We start from the raw sequence: 20,101 nt of genomic DNA, 5'->3' as shown, positions 1-20,101 counted from the left end.
CACAGGGTGCTCAATATGTGCATATCAGCAAAGGGGGTCTAACTCCTATGCGATTTTTGATATCCTGATTGTTCCAATTGGAGATCAAATGCTCTGAGACGCGGCTGGCCTGACGGGCAGGTTGATGTCAGCTTAATGCCATCGTCCCCTCTCGTCACCACTGCCTGGTCCTTCCCACCTAGTAATGTAGGGGTGACCTGCTTTACTCAAAGCCACCAGTGATCCAAAGGGCGCAGTTTCGACAAAGTCCACTTCTCCAACAGCACTCGAGTGACGTGCGGGTGTGTAGAACAAGATGGAATTAGAAACCAGTCCGAAAGATGACTTCGGTCATCTTGGTCTTTTGGGTAAAGGATAGAACCATCACAGACAAGGAGGGCAGATGGCAACATCAGAATGCCAACCGAAGGGGGCGCTACAAACTGATCCTGGGGAAATACCCCTGAGACCAGAATGAACGTGTGGAGCGGAGGATTCCATCTTGGTTGCTAATTTGTTAAATTTAAGCAAATATGACTTTGAGGAGGGCACTGGACTGGATTTAATATTGTGTACTGTAGCACTGATGGGCAGTGTGTGTGTGTGTGTGTGTGTTTTATCGTTACTCTTTTTTAACTACGTCTGTGTGCTCTGAGCAGAACGCTCCATAAAAATAAACTGCAATCAAATCAAACGTCCATGCTGAGCTGCTGTTGTCCTCCACCCACAACTCCAGGCTCACAAATTAGTAGCCCACACACAAGCTTTCACTGGCTTGGTGCCATTCGGGTGCAAAAGGGGGCATTGCCCACTAAACTGGACTGTGCCAACCCCTTGGTTTTAAATCAAAGGTGTAACCACAAGGGGGGGCACCACTGAGCCCCAAACTTAAGACACCATAATACCCAAGCACAATTGTGGTTCAAATAAAGGATTTTTATTTGCCAAGGACACCAGCAAGAATGCGCCAGTTCACAATTCTCTCCTTCCACCTCCTAAAGTGTTGCCGGCTGTCTCTCGACTCGGACTCCTCTAAATGAGGCAGTGGGCCTTCTTTTAAATTCAACCCTGGAACTGCTTCTGGTCTCATGCCCAGGTTGTCCAGAGCATTTCCTGGCAGCGCCCTATTGTGGTCACTAGAGATTCCAACAGGGTGGCATGTCTGGACTCCCAACTCCCATGCCACCCTGCGGGTGTCTTACTCTACTCCAGCCTTGAGGAACACTGCCACCAGGGAAAGCTGAAGACAGCAACTGACAGAGACGTCCTGCTGAGAGAGCTCAGGACTCCAGACTGAGCTGAAGAACCCCCTTCCACCAGAACAAAGCAAAGACAACACGGGAGTAGCTGAGGATCAACTCTTGAGTGACCCATCGAGACTTGAGCTCAATCAAACATCAATGGGGAGACCAGAAAATCCCCCAGTGGTCTCCATCCAACCTTACAGAGTTTGAGACGATCTGCAGACAAGAATGGTAGGAAATCCCCAGTGCCTGGTGTGTGACGCTTATCACCTCAGACCCAACAATGGCTGCCAAAGAGGCTGCAGTGTACGGAATTAAAAAAAAGCTCTGAATACTTGTGTCAATTAGATATTTCAATTGTTTTTATCTTTAATAAACTTGCAAATCTGTTTCTGTCATTCTGGGGTTATTGAGTGTTCCTTGACGTAGTGGAAAAAAAAATGAAATGATTTTAGCACAAAGGCTGCCACTTAAGAAAATGTAGAAAAGTGAAGGGAGCCAAGAGAGTCCAGCTGCAGGCGAGACGGTCCGGAGCATCGGAGCGATTTCAGCGAATTGAGACGTGCTGAGCCCCGTAGGAGGACGTCCTTGTCAGCGGCATCTCTTTGACACCGCCCACTTTCCAGGAGCCACGCCCCCTGTTTCGCTGGTGCATTGACGCCTACATTACACGCCCGTCACGTCAATTTCAATTCCTGTTAGTGCCTGCTCTCAAAACCTGTGAGGCCTGCGTATCTAAACTACCGAGGTCTCTCAGTTTTACATTTGAAGCACAGCCACAGAATGGATGTGTCTTTTGTTATTGTTTTTTTATATATAAAAATATATATATAATATATATATTAGTACTATAGTATATATAGTATTTTTTCATAAGACAATGGAACTTTTTGTGTGAAAAAATTAAATGAATTAATTTTCTAGGTAAAGCAACAGATCGCATGAAAAATGTCTACTGAATCCAGTTAGTAAAATATTTAATTATACAGTTATACAATATGTAAAAATAAACGTCATGTTTCTCACATGGAATACAAAGAAGTTCCGGGCCCCATAGTGTCTGAAATACTCCGTCGGAGGCCTAAACCTGTCCTGGCTGCAGCTGGATACTTTGCAAGGGCTCTGAATACCCACTGAAAGCACTGTTATTATTTTATCATTTCTGCCCTTTATCAGAATGCTGTCTTTTTGTCTCCTTTATTCTAATCTACTATTGTGATTTTTGTTTTGTAACTTGCATCTTCAAATATTGTGGAGTCTAAATGAGCAAATTGCTTTTAAATCTCTACGACCGCTCAGCCACACCCAACATGGCGTCACGGCCCGTCGTGCCACACACAACATGGCGCCTACCCCGGATGTTTTTTTATTGGAGGGGGCGTGGAAAAGGGTGGTGTGTTCGTTTTTTATGCTTTTAAGGTGCTTTAAGTTGCAGATAATGGTTTCTCTAAATTACGTGTGCTAAGAAAAGGAAAACTCGAAGTATATAAATCGTGCCACATGTGATTCCAGCTTCCCATCATGTGCGAGTCCGGGCCGGAGATCTTCCACGAGAAACAGCGGCTGGAGCTGTGCGCCATCCACGCGCTCAACAACGTGCTGCAGGAGCGCATCTTTACCAAGGAGGCGGCGGATGAAATCTGCAAAAGGTACGTGTTACACATCAAGAAAGTTGTCACTAGTTAGGCAGTCGGCGATGTTGTAGCCAGACGTTAGCAGCAGGCGGGCGGGTCGGCGACCTGCGCTTACAACCAGGGATTCAGTACTTAATGTCCGGACGAATATGACGCAAGTAAAAGTTAACGCGCATCTGCTTCTGTTTGGTTCAAGAACAGAGCCGCCTATCGCTGTGGTGAGGGTTCAAGTAAAACGAACTTTCTTGATACGTCCGCCTAATCGACCTTTAATAGAAGCGTTAGGCATCCGCGATTTCCGGATCATCCCTCATAAATTCGTGTTTTAAAGGCGCCTGTTCTGGGCCATGTGCGGAGCCTCAGGCCAGCCTTACAGTGTGAATATTGCGCCTCTCATTCAACGCTTTAATTGACTTCAGGTATAGGCGTGTTAAGGCATTGAAGCGCTTTAAATGTAAAGACAACGCTGGCTAAACGGAAGACGGGCCAGCTTTAATAGATAGATACTTTACTAATCCCAAGGGGAAATTCACATACTCCAGCAGCAGCATATTGATAAAGACAATATTAAATTAAAGAGTAATAAAAATGCAGGTATAACAGACAATAATAATGTTAACGTTTCCCCCCTCCGGGGTGGAATTGAAGAGTCGCATAGTTTAGTTAATGTGAAGTGCAGTGGTTTAATCATTAACAATAAAGTCACAGTAGAGAATCGGGAAGTGGAGAAGACAGGAGGTTTCCTGAGTGGTCACAAGTAGCGTTTTTAAAGCATTGAAGTTCCGCTGATATCGGAGAACCACTTGTCAGTCCTTCCCTAGTCTCGCTGAAGTCAGACGTATGGAAACAACCATGACTGAATTGGGTTTAAAAGTGGGTGGGAACTATTAGGCAGGTCACTTCTTCTTCTTCTTTCGGCTGCTCCCATTAGGATCATCTTCTTCCATCTCTTTCTGTCCTCGTCATCTTGTTTTGTTACACCCATCACCTGCATGTCTTCTCTCACCACATCTATAAACCTTCTCTTAGGCCTTCCTCTTCTTTGTCAGCTCTATCCTTAGCATCCTTCTCCCAATATACCCAGCATCTCTCCTCTGCACATGTCCAAACCAACACAATCTCACCTCTCTGACTTTGTCTCCCAACTGTCCAACTTGAGCTGACCCTCTAATGTCCTCATTTCTAATCCTGTCCATCCTCGTCACACCCAATGCAAATCTTAGCATCTTTTAGGCTGGAGTTATACTTCACACGACACATGCTGCAGAGGACACTCCTGCTACGCAAGCATTGAAGTGTTTATACCTGCGCGCGTACTTTACGTAAATCTGGAGGAATCCGCCAGGTGGCAGTGCGAGATATCATGGTGAGAACATGTTCGGCTTCTCTGTGTTGTGAATTGCCTAGAACGCCCATTAAATTCCAATGACACCTTACCGCAATATCTCTGAAAAGGATGTTTATTGATTAAATCCGGGGATGTGTCCATTCCAGCAAGCATTGGGCACGAGTGAGAAACAATCCCTGGACGAGGCCTCGGCTCATCGCAAGGTGAATACAAGCACACACATACACTTGCGTCATTTTAGTGGCACCAAATCCCCAAATCTGCATATCTTTGGAAGGAAACTGGAGCACACTGAGGAAACCCAGCAGGAAAACATGTCAACTCCAGGCAGGGATATCAGCGACGTGACTCCCTGCAAGACAGCAGCGCTAACGCTCTGCCACTGTCACCCCATGTGTGTAATTATTAACAGTATACATTATTTAAACGAAATTACCGATTTATCTGTAAAATGCAATCTGCTTACTTTAATGCTTTTCATCATGAAAGTGATATCAAGTATAAGTCTAAGGATTCTAAATGTGCAGAGAGTTGGAATATCATACATTTAATGTGCTCAGTGTGGCGATCTATTGCTGGCGATTCGCTGCTGTCAGGAGCAGAGGAAGCCCTAGAAAAAAAGATGGCACAGTATGTGAGAATTTTAAAACGTATTGTGTCATTACGATCGGGAATATGCGACACTTGAATATAAAAGCACCACGAATACATCTGTATGTCGGCATTTTGCTTCACCACTTCGAACCATTTATCAAATATCGAAGCGCGCACACCGATCTCACAGGATCCGCAAAGCGGCTTTCTGTCACATGTAGATAGTAAACAGAGACTCTGACGTCACATTCCAACTTTTAGCACACTGCGCCCCCCCGACCCCGACTTTTTGCTGGTACTGCAACTCGCGCACGCGTCACGTTAATTTCTGAGGACCTGCTCAGAGGACGCATCAAATGAACGCTCAGAACGCATGGCGGCCATGATGCGGGCGCATACGCGTTCTGAGCGTGAAGTATAAATGAGCCCTAACTCTGCCACCTCCAGCTCTGTCTCCTGTGCCACCGTCTCCAGCCCATATAACACAGCTGGTCTCACTACCGTCCTGTAGACCTTCCCTTTCACTCTTGCTGATACCCGTCTGTCACAAATCACTCCTGACACTCTTCTCCACCCACTCCACCCTGCCTGCACTCCTTTCTTCTTCCTTTAATGCTTTCTTTGGCTCCATGCTGGTCACACACTTAAGTAACTCAACAGTAAAATACACAAAAAACTGCTAACATGATTCACAGTGAAATAACTCGCGTATCAATTCAATGAAGGATGAGCTCAGACTGACTCCAGATTCCTTTATCTAACCGACACCACACAAGCCATACGTGTCTCATCATGCTGTTTGAAAACGCTCGGGTTCCGAGTAACGACTCGTGTACGAGACAAATTTTATGATGGAAAAATTAGGAGAGCTCTCGCTGGAGTTCTTTTAAAAGGTTTAACCTGCCCTGACATTCTGACCGGTTTGTCTCCGTCCGGCTGCTCACGATGATTTGTGTTCGTATCACAGACTGGGTTATTTGTTCAGGGTTTCCTTGTAGCATTTCGTATTTTTATTCTGGTTTATTGTGTCCTATTCTAAGTTAAAGGTTGGTGTTTCCTGTATTTATCTTTATTTGTTACTTTGGAAAACCTCTTGCATCACCCCAGTCCCAAAGGTATCACGTCCTGGTGAGCTGAATGACTTCCGGCCTGTTGCTCTAACATCACATGTGATGAAGACCATGGAGCGGCTGCTGCTTCACCACCTGAGGCCACAGGTCCAACATGCCCTCGACCCTCTGCAGTTCGCATACCAGGAGAAGGTGGGAGCGGAAGATGCCATCATCTATATGTTACATCGATCCCTCTCCCACTTGGACAGAGGCAGTGGTGCTGTAAGAATTATGTTTCTAGACTTCTCTAGCGCCTTCAACACCATCCAACCTCTGCTCCTTAGGGACAAGCTGACAGAGATGAGAGTAGATTCATACCTGGTGGCATGGATCGTGGACTATCTTACAGACAGACCTCAGTATGTGCGTCTCGGGAATTGCAGATCTGACATTGTGGTCAGCAGCACAGGAGCGCTGCAGGGGACTGTACTTTCTCCAGTCCTGTTCAGCCAACATACATCGGACTTCCAATATAACTCGGAGTCCTGCCACGTGCAAAAGTTTGCTGATGACACTGCTATCGTGGGCTGCATCAGGAGTGGGCAGGAGGAGGAGTATAGGGACCTCATCAAGGACTTTGTTAAATGGTGCGACTTAAACCACCTACAACTGAACACCAGCAAAACCAAGGAACTGGTGGTGGATTTTAGGAGACCCAGGCCCCTCCTGGACCCCGTGATCATCAGAGGTGACTGTGTGCAGATGGTGCAGACCTATAAATACCTGGGAGTGCAGCTGGACGATAAATTGGACTGGACTGCCAATACTGATTCTCTGTGCAAGAAAGGACGGAGCCGCCTGTACTTCCTTAGAAGACTGGCATCCTTCAACATCTGCAGTAAGATGCTGCAGATGTTCTATCAGATGGTTGTGGCGAGTGCCCTCTTCTACGCAGTGATGTGCTGGGGAGGCAGCATTAAGAAGGAGGACACCTCACGCCTGGACAAACTGGTGAGGAAGGCAGGCTCTATTGTTGGCATAGAGCTGGACGGTTTGACATCCGTAGCAGAGCAACGGGCACTCAAGAGGCTCCTATCAATTATGGAGAATCCACTGCATCCACTAAATAGGATCATCTCCAGACAGAGGAGCAGCTTCAGCGACAGACTGCTGTCACTGTCCTGCTCCACTGACAGATTGAGGAGATCATTCCTCCCCCAAACTATGCGACTCTTCAATTCCACCAGAGGGGGTAAACGTTGAACATTATTCAAGTTATTGTCTGTTTTTTACCTGCATTTTTTTATTACTCTTTAATTTAATATTTTTTGCTGCTGGAGTGTGTGAATTTCCCCTTGGGATTAATAAAGTATCTATCTATCTATCTATCTATCTATCTATCTATCTATCTATCTATCTATCTATCTATCTATCTAGTGTTTTTATTGTTAATATTAATATAACTAGGGGGCTCTGACCCTGCTCGCTACGCATGCCGACCCCCCCTGCAGGCCCTACACGCTAATCATTTCCCGGATCTGCTGCTGCCGACGAATTGTGCTTTGCTTTCTGTTAAACACGAATATCAACTCCGTCTTTGATAGCTCCGTCTTTCGAAACTATTATCGCTGACCATTTGTCACATGTTGGTTTAATATAAATGCGACTGTGATCTTTCAGATTCATATAGAAATCCAAGAAAACTTCTTTGTCCGTGTTTTGCAGATAAACTTAATGTAAAGTGCGATACTTTTGGACGTATGGATTTGTATCCATTATTGGCAGTAGAATTTCTAACATGTCTGATCGTTTAACTCTTTCGATTCCATGTTGCATCGCTTCTCCATGATCATAAATATAAACCTGACCGAATTGTGGTTTCTTTGAAATTAAACTTGTCGTAGCTTTAATTGTTGCGGGACCACAGATTCTCATAGAGTGTGGTCCTGAATCGTGTAAATCTACGTTTTGAGCATTGAATGATGTGAACGCGAACAGATTATTGTAGATTGGGATATTTTGCCTATAGTGTTTGTGGATTTCACTTTCACCAAATAACAAATCTTTTAATTCTTATAGATATACCTCTTCATTAGGAAGAAACACTACTTTTCCCTGATGGCAACATGAATTAGACGATCTACAAGTCTCCGACTTAAACTTTAAAGCCGAACAATATCTACATACTTCTGTCATATCACCTATGTCCATATATACGATCTCTTTTCTCTGTTCCGTTATTTCACGGAGTAATAATTTCCTTTTGTTAGTGCTTTACTCTCAGCTTTTTGAGGCTGTTGAATTTTAGTACTTTCATAATCTCTAACCTGCTCTGCATGTGTATCGCTCCGATGTTTTTGAACCTCTTTACGACGTTCTACTTTGTCTTCTACTCTTTGTCTTTTATTTCCAACCCCCCTTGGAGCTGAGAGCGCAAGAATTGTGTCTGACAATAGCATTCACACGAATGAGACGTGATTGGTCCGTGAGCGTGGTTAAATCTCCTGGCACAAAGTCTCATCTCGCAGGACTTGAAATTATCTCTCTGAAAAAGTCACGTCTCATCTCTCAGGATTTTTTTATATAATAGAGAGATGTATTTTGTATCCAATGCTGTATAATACCTGTTGGTTATTTTGAATTTCTGTGATGCGTTTTGAGCACAGGAAGGCACTATTTAAATAAAATGTGTCACCACTGAGCTCTATTGTATCATAACATTATTTCTCTTCACCATGCATGAAAACATGAAATTTTACATTTTTCTTCACCATCACTACAGGGTACAATGTGGTAAATAAGTAACATTTAAAAAGTATTGTTGGGTGTCGTATTCCTTTAAATTAGAAAATGAATGAATTGATGAGCTAGTGAGAGTGAAGTCTTTGGACGCTTGGTTGTAATGCTCTCCATTTTTATTTTCTTCTTGTTTAAAGGTTAGCTCCAGAATGTCGTGTTAATCCTCACCGCAGCTTCCTAGGGACGGGGAACTACGATGTGAATGTAATTATGGCAGCACTCCAGAGCCGGGGGCTGGCAGCAGTGTGGTGGGACAAGCGCAGGTAACCTAAATAGGGCATGTTGTGTGTGTGTGTTTCTTGTTATTCCTTGAACCTCATTGAGAGATTGGTTGATTGTCAATGACTGTCCTGGAATGACAATCAGATTTAAAGTTTTATCATAAAGCAGGAGGTGGGCGGGTCTGGCAATCAACCAATCAGATTTAAAGTTGATCATAAAACGGGAGGTGGGTGGGTCTGGCAATCACCCAATCAGATTTAAAGTTTATCATAAAGCAGGAGGTGTGCGGGTCTGGCAATCAACCAATCAGATTTAAAGTTGATCATAAAGCAGGAGGTGGGCGGGTCTGGCAATCATCCAATCAGATTTAAAGTTTATCATAAAGCAGGAGGTGGGTGGGTTTCGCAATCATCCAATCAGATTTAAAGTTTATCATAAAGCAGGAGGTGGGTGGGTTTCGCAATCATCCAATCAGATATAAAGTTTATCATAAAGCAGGAGGTGGGTGGGTTTCGCAATCATCCAATCAGATATAAAGTTTATCATAAAGCAGGAGGTGGGCGGGTCTGGAATTTCATGTGAGATAAAGAAGACAAACTGCAGAATTGAGAGAAATGTCATGGAGTGAAGAGAGGGGCTCAGGTAATTCTGGGCTTCATGGGACTGGACAAAGGCCTCATTCCTGATGATGTTCAAAACCACACAAAGTAGAGAACAGATGATGGCAGCTGACTGATGTGCCCATGGCTGCTAGAGGCACTACCACACTCTGTTGTTTAGTTGACATCCCTGTTTGCTTCCACTACAGGTCGGTGGACTTGCTACATCTGGATCACATCCTCGGCTTCATCATGAACATCCCATCGCTGGTGTCGCTTGGCTTCCTCTCCTTGCCGTTCCGGAGAAGGCACTGGATAGCAGTGAGACTCGTCAATGAATGTTACTACAACCTGGACTCCAAGCTGAAGGGACCCGTCCGCATCGGAGATGCATGTGACCTGCGGTATGTTCCTTTGTTTTTTTTTTGTTTTTTTTCACTTTTATTACAAATCCTGTCCAATTACATCAGCAGCAGCTGATTGAGCAAAGAGGAGGTAAAAAAAATTAAAATGTATTTGTATTCCATTGTATCATAAGTTTAAGAGGGGGGTTCGGAGGAGCGACCACATCTCCTTGGGGGTGCGTTCAGCCCCGCTCTTCACAACGTGAGCAACAGAGATATGAAATGGCTAGCACGTAACACAGGCTGGGGGGGTTTTGTGGTGGTTGGCGAGTGAAGCAAGCTGGGGGTAAGCCCCCTAGTAAATTCCATTTAAAAAAAAAAAATGACGTAGAGGGGGCTGGGTGGTCTCGTGGCCTCAGGACCCTTGCAGGTTTTTTTTTTTTTTTTTTTTTTTTTTTTTCTGTCCTCCCTGGCCATCGGACCATCCATCCATCCATTTTCCAACCCGCTGAATCCAAACACAGGGTCACGGGGGTCTGCTGGAGCCAATCCCAGCCAACACATGGCACAAGGCAGGAACCAATCCCAGGCAGGGTGCCAACCCACCGCAGGACACACACAAAACACACCCACACACCAAGCACACACTCGGGCCAATTTAGAATCGCCAATCCACCTAACCTGCATGTCTTTGGACTGTGGGAGGAAACCCACACAGACACGGGGAGAACATGCAAACTCCACGCAGGGAGGACCTGGGAAGCGAACCACAGGTCCCCAGGTCTCCCAACTGTGAGGTAGCAGCGCTACCACTGCACCACCTTACTTTTATTCTATGTTAATTAATGTTCTCTTATTGTAATTCTTATTTATTTTGTCTTTTTTTTTTCATTATGTAAAGCACTTTGAGCTCATCATTTATATGAAAATGGGCTCTAGAAGTAAATGTTGTGGTTGTATTCACTTTTTACAAGAACAATACAATAATTTGAGTGTTATTGGTTTAAACAGATTGTAACGTAGATGAAGAGCAGACTGTATTATAAGGCAAACTTTATACAGGTAGTCCCCGAGTTACGGACATTCGACTTACGAACGGGGCCACAACTGCTCCTTCATGTGTCTGGGGGACGCGACGCAGGCTCCTCAGTAGCTGCCGCTCCGTCGTCTTCGGCCTGGGGACGCTGCAAGTGGTGGCTGGAGGGGGCGATTTTGCTGCTCAGGCAGTGTAGTGTCCCTCGGGCGGCTCCGGTTGATGAAAGGGGCGGTGGGGGTCGCACCCCATTCATTCTCAGTGGGCAGCAAGCGGTGACCCGGGGTCCATAGTCACTGGGGCCGCAGCTACTGCTCCTGACTGGATGGAGGCTGGATGGGGCAGGGAGAGACGTTTTGCTGCCCATCCACCACACAGCCTTGCAGTGTCCCTTGAACAGCTTCCCCGTTCATTCTCTGTGGGCAGCTGGTGATGCTGCAAGCGGTGACCCGGTTGTGGCTGAACGGAGGCCATTGAGGGTGGATGGGGCGGCGGGGGGCAGCATTGTAGTGTGCCTCAGGTGTCTGCCTGTTGAATGGGGGCGGTGGTGGATGATTTACTACCCGCCTTTGGCCACACCCTGTTCGTTCTCGGTGGGCGGACGCTGCAGGCAGCATACTGTATGCAAGTGGAGGTGACTATGTGGTGGGCGGGTGGTGAATCGCCCCTCGCTGCCCCCATTCATTCTCAATAGCAAGCCTGCTTGTACTGTTACGTACCTAGCAGGGAGTTGTCTCTGTCGAGGAGTGCCTTCCTGCTGTGGTAGCGTGTACAGTGCTGTGCAGAAGAGCTCATCTTAACCTTTTGTCTTCACCCTTCAACAATGTCTCTGAAACACAAATCTGATGCGAGTGCTGGTGATACAGTAAAGAAGAGAAAAACCATTACCATGGAAAGTCAAGTCAAGTTGGGGAGCATGCACTGGCACAGTGCGTTGCTGCACCCATTACATGACGAAACAACTCAGGATCCCGGTTGGCAACCCCCCAGGCAGACACACGGTCCAGTCCCACCCTCCGGAAATGACCGTCTATCTGCCGCAGCCAGGTGTTATGTGGGCGACCCCTTGGCCAGGTCCAGCCACTCGGGTCCCCAACAATGAGGATCTTACGAGCCGGATCACCCTCTGGGAAATGCGCCACATGGCCGTAGTGCCGTAACCGACGCTCCCTCAAAATGCAGGTCATGTGCCTCATTTGGGACTCCATGAGCAACACAAAGTCAAACCAACAGTACCCAAGGATTTTCCAGAGAGACACAAGGAGTCCAGTCTTCATCTCCGGTCACTGGATAGTCCATATAGCAAGACAGGAAGCACCAGGACTCTAAAGACTTGGACCTTCGTCATTTTAATATCAGGAACACCACACACCCCTTTCCAGCGACCTCATGACCCCCCATGCTCTCCCAATATGTCTGCTGACTTCATAGGAAGGGTCACCGGAGACATGAATGTCACTGCCGAGGTAAGTAAACCTCTCAACGAGATCGGCACTCTCTCCACAGACAGTCACACTGTTGATGGCCGTGCCCAAGAGGTCATTAAAGGCCTGATCTTTGGTTTTTATCAGGACACTCGCAAGCCCAAACACTCGGACTCCTCACACAGCCTCACGAGCGCCCCAATCGGAGCCTCCATTGACTCGGCAAAGATCACAGCATCATCAGCAAAGTCAAGATCTGTGAATGTTTCTTCACCAATAGATGCCCCACAGCCGCTGGACCCCACGACCCTGCACAACACCCAGTCCATGCCAGAATTGAACAGAGTAGGAGCAGAACACACAGCTGACGGACCCCAGAATCAACTGGGAAAAACGCAGAGGTTCTGCCTCCACTCTGCACAGCACTCACAGTACCAGTGTACAGGCCGGCCATGATATCCAGCAACCTTGAGGGGATCCCACGAACCCTCAGGATGTCCCACAGGGCAGTTTGATCAACTGAGTCGAACACTTTACGAAAATCGACAAAGGCTACAAAGAAACTGCTGATATTCACGTTTGCGCTCCATGAGAACCCTCAGTGCCAGGATGCGGTCGATGGTAGACTTCTTAGGTGTAAAACCAGACTGTTTCGGTCGCTGGTAGGTAGAAATAATAAAAAGGTCAGAGAGAGGTGAAGCTCCATCAATCATTGGCACAGCACTTGGTTACAGTTGGTCAACAATAGCATTTATTAAAAAAATGTACCTGTTCCGACTTACATACAAATTCAACTTTGTGAATTTCCCCTTGGGATTAATAAAGTATCTATCTATCTATCTATCTATCTATCTTTCTATCTTTCTATCTTTCTTTCTTTCTTTCTTTCTTTCTTTCTTTCTTTCTTTCTTTCTTTCTTTCTTTCCAGAGTGTTCACAAACATTTTCTTGCCACTGTGTGCCGGTTAAAGGGAGACACATAAGAAGGATGACCCATTGGTGTGTTTATAGAGCTGTGTTTGTCTTCCAGGAACTTTCTCAAGGAGCACATATCACAGGAACCATGTGAGGTCCTGCTGGTTGTGGACAAGAAGGTCGAGGAGGATGGCACATGGATGCTGCACAGCAGTTGACGGAGCTGTGTATCCTGTGACCTGAAAATGCCGCATGCCTGCCTGCCTGGAAGAGCTTTGGCCGTGGACTCCAGCGCTTTCAACGGAATAACTCTGCATTTGGAGAACCAGAAGTTTGCCAGTAACTTTGCACTTTCGACATTTTATATGCCTTGGATGAGGAACAAGAAGGGATAAGGGTGAGGTCTGAGAAAAGAAAAAAGAAAATGTAAACTTGCTTGCTTGGTTAATTAATTGATTGATTGATTGAAGTTTTTTTGCATCCCTAAGTAGGTGGATGATTTGGGTTATAAATGATGTGACGAAGGAGCGTCACTCTCCGCCTGCCCGGAGGACCGAGCACATGGTGTCCTGATGACCGCTGTCTTCTCAGCCAGCGTGTGCTTTTTCTACACATTATGTCCCTTGATTAGGCCCGCCTATCCACTATCGGCTAGGACCCTCATTTTGTCTTTAGAAAAGCCCAGATTCTTCAAGGCACGGATTTAACAATGTGCAGGTAGCAACCGTCGGGAATTTTAGCTCATGCCGAGTCGGTAGCCCTACAAGGTTCTGGCCACGTTTTTGTTTGGGTGCTGCTTAAGGAAAAAACAAAGCAAACACACCGGTGACGCATTGGGAGTGGAGATCATGGGTTCACAGCCCGGGTCCTCCCTGCGTGGAGAGCGTTTTGACTCGTGAGAAAGGCGCTATATAAATGTAAAAGAATTATTATTAATTCAGGACTGAATCTTGACAACAATAAAAAAGTGAATTAGTTAAATTAGGGTGGCACGGTGGTGCAGTGGGTAGCGCTGCTGCCTCGCAGTACAGAGACCTGTGGTTCACTTCCCTGGTCCTCCCTGCGTGGAGTTTGCATGTTCTCCCCGTGTCTGCGTGGGTTTCCTCCCACAGTCCAAAGACATGCAGTTTAGGTGCATTGGCGATCCTAAATTGTCGCTAGTGTGTGTGTGCGCGCCCTGCCCAGGCTCCAGCAGACCCCCCGTGACCCTGTAGTTAGGATATAGCGGGTTGTGTAATGGATGGATAGTTAAATTAGCAGCAAGGACTGGTGACTAATCAAGAAAAGGGTTAGCAGTGGTCCAGGAGTGGAGTTGGAGACCCCTGCCCTGTGCTGGTGGATGTTGTCTTTTCTCTGGTCAGGATCACAGTGCTCACAGAGCCAGCAGACCAGACTTTGCTACCCGAAGCGATGGTTTGCACTCGTCCAAAGGAATTCCCAGGCCCCCAGTTCATTTTGAGAGGTGTATTCTCTAACGCTTATATCTAGTGTGCACAGGGAAGGCCCCCACGAGATACCATTGCCATGTCCGCCAGCTCCATCTTACCTGGAGGCCCACCCAGCTCATTCTGTTCTCTTACATGTTTAGTTTCTGACACAGATATCTACATTTATAGGTTTGGTGCCCAGCAGGGGGCACTTTTGAGCCTTCCCCTCACTTAAAATGACCTACAAACACCCCCACCCCCTCATTCCAGTCATGGGGGTTTTTATTTATAGAATGATGGGTCCCAGGAGGGTGCAGGGCACAGGTTACATAAAGAGGACAGTAGCACTCCCTAATTCTGAGCCCCTCTCCACAATACACACAGTTGTCAGTCAGTCATCGTCCAACTCCCTATATCCTAACACAGGGTCACGGGGGGTCTGCTGGAGCCAATCCCAACTAACAGAGGGTGCAAGGCAGGAAACAAACCCCGGGCAGGGCGCCATACACAGTTGTGCCCCTTTCTTACCTTTTCCTCCTCTCTCATGTCTCAGGTGGGTTTCTTTCCTTTGTTTCCACTTCACTCTGACTCTATGCTCACCTGGCAATGGCAAGGAGGCTTTTGTTAAAGTGTGGCCCTTCATGGCCGATTTGCTGACTGACAGTCCTGGCCCTTTTGGAAGTGTACTGCCATCTACTTAATGGGCTGGGTGCACCTGTATTGGGCATCAATCTGGGCATAGCAGCTCTGTAATTTCCAAGATGACTGTTCGGTGGTCTCTAGTCTTCCTTTGTCCACCTTCTCTACTCCATCCAAGAAGGGGTAACCAATTTGAACCATCTGTTGGAATGACAAATTCAGTGCATTTTACTACTACAAACTAGCTATGCCACCCAACTAAGACAGGCTGAGATGTAAGAAATCAAAGTAAACCTCAGCATTAATGTTTGTAATGCGTACGGTTCTGTTATGTCATTTGGAATAGGATTCATAAAAGTGGTGTTAATGTTTGTGATGCACCATCTGTTGGAATGACAGAGACATGGCAACTGGACAGACACTTCTCCTTCTCTTAGGGTGGAGGGTTAACTCACTTGTACTACCACAAAGAGGCACAAGGTGCTACAGCACAGTGGGAAATAGCACAAACACAGGGGGCTGCATGTCTGAGCAGCCAAACCAAACCACCATTGAGGGTCTTGAAGTGCAGAGGGTCAATTGAAGGGTTAATTCAGAACCACTGATTTGGGCATCTGGAATAGAAAGTCTGCCAAGGATGTGACAATCATGGAGATTTTATGCATAGGATTGGAGGGGATGCCATTGTGAATGAAATCCAGAAATCAGGATAAGTTTTCTTGAGCACTTTGGGAAGGAGAGAATATCTGCTTCCTTTAATCTTCTTCTTTCAGCTGCTCCCGTTAAGGGTTGCCACAGCGGATCATCTTCTTCCATATCTTTCTGTCCTCTGCGTGTTGCTCTGTTCCATCACCTCCATGTCCTCTCTCGCCACATCCATAAACCTTCTCTTAGGCCTTCCTCTTCCTATCCTTAACATCCTTCTCCCATTATACCCAGCATCTCTCCTCTGCACATGTCCAAACCAACGCAATCTCGCCTCTCTGACTTTGTGTCCAAACCTTCCAACTTGAGCTGACCCTTTAATGTCCTCATTTCTAATCCTGTCCATCCTTGTTCACACCCAATGCCAATCTTAGCATCTTTAACTCTGCCACTTCTAGCTTTGTCTCCTGCTTTCTGCTAAGTGCCACCGTCTCTAAACCATATAACATAGCTGGTCACACTACCGTCCTGTAGTCCCTTCCCTTTCACTCTTGCTGATATCGGTCTGTCACAAATCACTCCTGACACTCTTCTCCACCCATTTCACCCTGCCTGCACTCTCTTTTTCACTTCTCTTCCACAATCCCCATTACTCTGTACTGTTGATCCCAAGTATTTAAACTCATCCACCTTCACCAACTCTACTCCCCTCATTCCACTGACCTCCCTCTCATTCACACACATGTATTCTGTTTTGTTCCTACAGAGCTTCATTCCTCTCCTCTCTAGAGCATATCTCCATCTCTCCAGGGTCTCCTCAACCTGCTCCCTACTATCACTACAGATCACAATTTCATTAGCAAACATCACAGTCCACGGGGACTCCTGTCTAATCTCGTCTCTCAACCTGTCCATCACCATTGCAAATAAGAAAGGGCTCAGAGCCGATCCCTGATGTAATCCCACCTCCGTCACTCCTACCGCAGACCTCACCACTGTCACACTTCCCTCATACATATCCTGTACAACTCTTATGTACTTCTCTGCCACTCCCGACTTCCTCATACAATACCACAGCTCCTCTCAGTCACCCTGTCATATGCTTTCTTCAGGTCCACAAAGACGCAATGCAACTCCTTCTGGCCTTCTCTGAACTTCTCCATCAAACACCCTCAGAGCAAACATCACATCTGTGGTGCTCTTTCTTGGCATGACACCATCCTGCTGCTCACTAATCATCACCTCACTTCTTAACCGAGCTTCCACTACTCTTTCCCATAACTTCATGCTGTGGCTCATCAATTTTATCCCCTGTAGTTACTACAGTCCTGCACATCCCCCTTATTCTTAAATATGTATCACTACACTTCTTCTGCACTCCTCAGACATCCTCTCACTTTCCAAGATTCCATTAAACAATCTGGTTAAAAACTCTACTGCCATCTCTCCTAAACACCTCCATGCTTCCATAGGTATGTCATCTGGACCAACAGCCTTTCCATTCTTCATCCTCTTCATAGCTGTCCTTACTTCCTCTTTGCTAATCCGTTGCACTTCCTGATTCACTATCTCCACATCATCCAACCTCTTCTCTCTCTCATTCTCTTCAATCATCAGCCTCTCAAAGTACTCTTTCCATCTGCTCAACACACTCTCCTCGCTTGTGAGTATGTTTCTATCTTCATCCTTTATCACCCTAACCTGCTGCACATCTTTCCCAGCTCGGTCCCTCTGACTAGCCCACTGGTCCTTTTCTCCCTCCTTAGTGTCCAACCCCTCATACAACTCATCATACGCCTTTTCTTTAGCCTTCATCACCTCTCTCTTCACCTTGCCCCTTATCTCCTTGTACTCTTGTCTACTTTCTGCATCTCTCTGACTATCCCACTTCTTCTTTGCCATCCTCTTCCTCTGTATACTCTCCTGTATTTCCTTTTCCTCCTTCCTCTGTCCAGATGTCACACCAAGCACCCATCTTGCTGTCACCCTTACTACATCTGCTGTAGTTTCCCAGCTGTCTGGTGACTCTTTACTGCCACCCAGCACCTGTCTCACCTCCTCCCTAAGCTCAACCTTGCAGTCTTCTTTTTTCAACTTCCACCACTTGATCCTTGGCTCTACCCTCACTCTCTTCCTCTTCTTGATCTCCAATGTCATCCTACAGTCCACCATCCTATGCTGTCTACACTTTCCCCTGCCACCACTTTGCAGTCTTCAATCTCCTTCAGATCAACTCTTCTGCATAGGATGTAATCTACCTGTGTGCATCTTCCTCCACTTTTGTACGTCACCCTGTGTTCCTCCCTCTTCTTAAAATACGTATTCACCACAGCCATGTCCATCCTTTTGGCAAATTCCACTATCCTCTGACCTTCTTCATTCCTCTCCTTGACACCATACCTACCCATCTCCTCATCTCTACTGCTCCCTTCACCAACATGCCCATTGAAATCCGCTCCAATCACCACATTCTGTCCCTTGAGTACACTGTCCATCACTTCATCCTACTCACTGCAGAAATCTTCTTTCTCACCCATTGCACACCCAACTTGCGGTGCATATGCACTAACAACATTCATCATCACACCTCCAATTTCCAGCTTCATAATCATCACTCTGCCTGACACTCTCTTCACCTCCAAAACACTCTTGACATGCTGTTTCTTCAGAATAACTCCTACTTCATTTCTCCTCCCATCCACACCATGATAGAACAGTTTGAATCCACCTCTGATCCACCTGGCCTTACTCCCCTTCCATTTAGTCTCTTGCACACACAATATATCAACCTTCCTTCTCTCCATCATATCTGCTAACTCTTTACCCTTACCAGTCATACTGCCAACATTCAAAGTTCTACCCTCAGTTCCACTCTCTTTACCTTCCTCCTCTCCTCCTGCCTCCGGACACGTCTCCCCCCTCTTCTTCTCCTTCTTCTTCTTCGGCCAACAGTAGCCTAATTTCTGCCAGCACCCTTTTGTGACCATTGTTAACCCGGGCCTCAACTGATCTGGTATGGAAATGTGTATTGTTGTCTGCAAAATTTTAGACCGGGTACTTTTCCTGTTGTAACCCCCCTCCCCATTTGTCTGGACTTGGGACCACCATGGTTTGTGCTTCCTTTAATGACTAATTTTAAATAAAAATGGAACTCGGTTGCCTTAATGAAACTTTCCTGTCTCTGCTCTGTGAGCGCCCCCTAGAGGTTACAGTATATGTAATCTGCATGGCTATGACGTACAATGTAAGAGAGCATTGCCCAACCAGGTTAATCCAGTTTTGGGTCATGCCCGACTGGCAGCACTCACACAGGGCAGGAAGTAACCCTGAAGGGGGCGCCAGTCCATCATGGGACCCACACACATTATATGTTAATCTCCTGTAGTGTAGAGAGTCCAACTACTCTCATCTCTATGAGAGAGCGAAACTATGACACCTAGATAGATAGATAGATACTTTATTAATCCCAATGGGAAATTTACATTCTCCAGCAGCAACATACTGATACAATAAATAATATTAAATTAAAGAATGATAATAATGCAAGTGAAAAACAGACAATAACTTTGTATAATGTTGAATGTTAACGTTTACCCCCCCCCCCGGGTGGAATTGAAGAGTCGCATAGATTAGGGGAGGAACGATCTCCTCAGTCTGTCAGTGGAGCAGGACGGTGACAGCAGTCTGTCGCTGAAGCTGCTCTTCTGTCTGGAGATGATACTATTAAGTGGATGCAGTGGATTTTCCATAATTGATAGGAGCCTGCTAAGCGCCCGTCGCTCTGCCACAGATGTTAAACTGTCCAGCTCCATGCCAACAATAGAGCCTGCCTTCCTCACCAGTTTGTCCAGGCGTGAGGCGTCTTTCCTCTTAATGCTGCCTCCCCAGCACACCACTGTGTAGAAGAGGGCGCTCGCCACAACCGTCTGATAGAACATCTGCAGCATCTTATTGCAGATGTTGAAGGACGCCAGCCTTCTAAGGAAGTATAACCGGCTTTGTCCTTTCTTGCACAGAGCATCAGTATTGGCAGTCCAGTCTAATTTATCATCCAGCTGCACTCCCAGGTATTTATAGGTCTGCACCATCTGTACACAGTCACCTTTGATGATCACGGGGTCTATGAGGGGTCTGGTCCTCCTAAAATCCACCACCATCTCCTTGGTTTTGCTGGTGTTCAGGTGTAGCTGGTTTGAGTCACACC

General features: G+C 46.4%; 1 protein-coding gene across 1 annotated transcript; it reads left to right on the top strand.

Annotated features, from left to right (window-relative positions):
* Nucleotides 1-2,605: 2,605 nt before the first annotated feature.
* On the top strand, nt 2,606-19,067 carry josd2 (Josephin domain containing 2). Its single transcript, XM_028822016.2, has 4 exons — nt 2,606-2,872; nt 8,788-8,913; nt 9,681-9,875; nt 13,302-19,067. Exons 1-4 carry the CDS (start codon nt 2,745-2,747, stop codon nt 13,402-13,404), a joined length of 552 nt encoding a protein of 183 aa, XP_028677849.1. The 5' UTR covers nt 2,606-2,744; the 3' UTR covers nt 13,405-19,067.
* The last annotated feature ends 1,034 nt before the right edge of the window (nt 19,068-20,101 follow it).

Source organism: Erpetoichthys calabaricus, chromosome 16, assembly GCF_900747795.2.
Source record: "Erpetoichthys calabaricus chromosome 16, fErpCal1.3, whole genome shotgun sequence".
NCBI classification, from domain to species: Eukaryota; Metazoa; Chordata; class Cladistia; order Polypteriformes; family Polypteridae; genus Erpetoichthys; species Erpetoichthys calabaricus.
Note: the sequence above shows the minus strand (reverse complement) of the source record. Positions and strands in the feature narration are given on the sequence as shown.

What these genes read in the sequence shown, in the direction of transcription:
- josd2 (XM_028822016.2), top strand. Translation starts at nt 2,745, where the DNA reads ATGTGCGAGTCCGGGCCGGAGATCTTCCACGAGAAACAGCGGCTGGAG. An exon ending in GTGTGGTGGGACAAGCGCAG is followed by an intron (nt 8,914 to 9,680) that starts GTAACCTAAATA and finishes CTTCCACTACAG; the next exon opens with GTCGGTGGACTTGCTACATC. An exon ending in GGAGATGCATGTGACCTGCG is followed by an intron (nt 9,876 to 13,301) that starts GTATGTTCCTTT and finishes TTTGTCTTCCAG; the next exon opens with GAACTTTCTCAAGGAGCACA.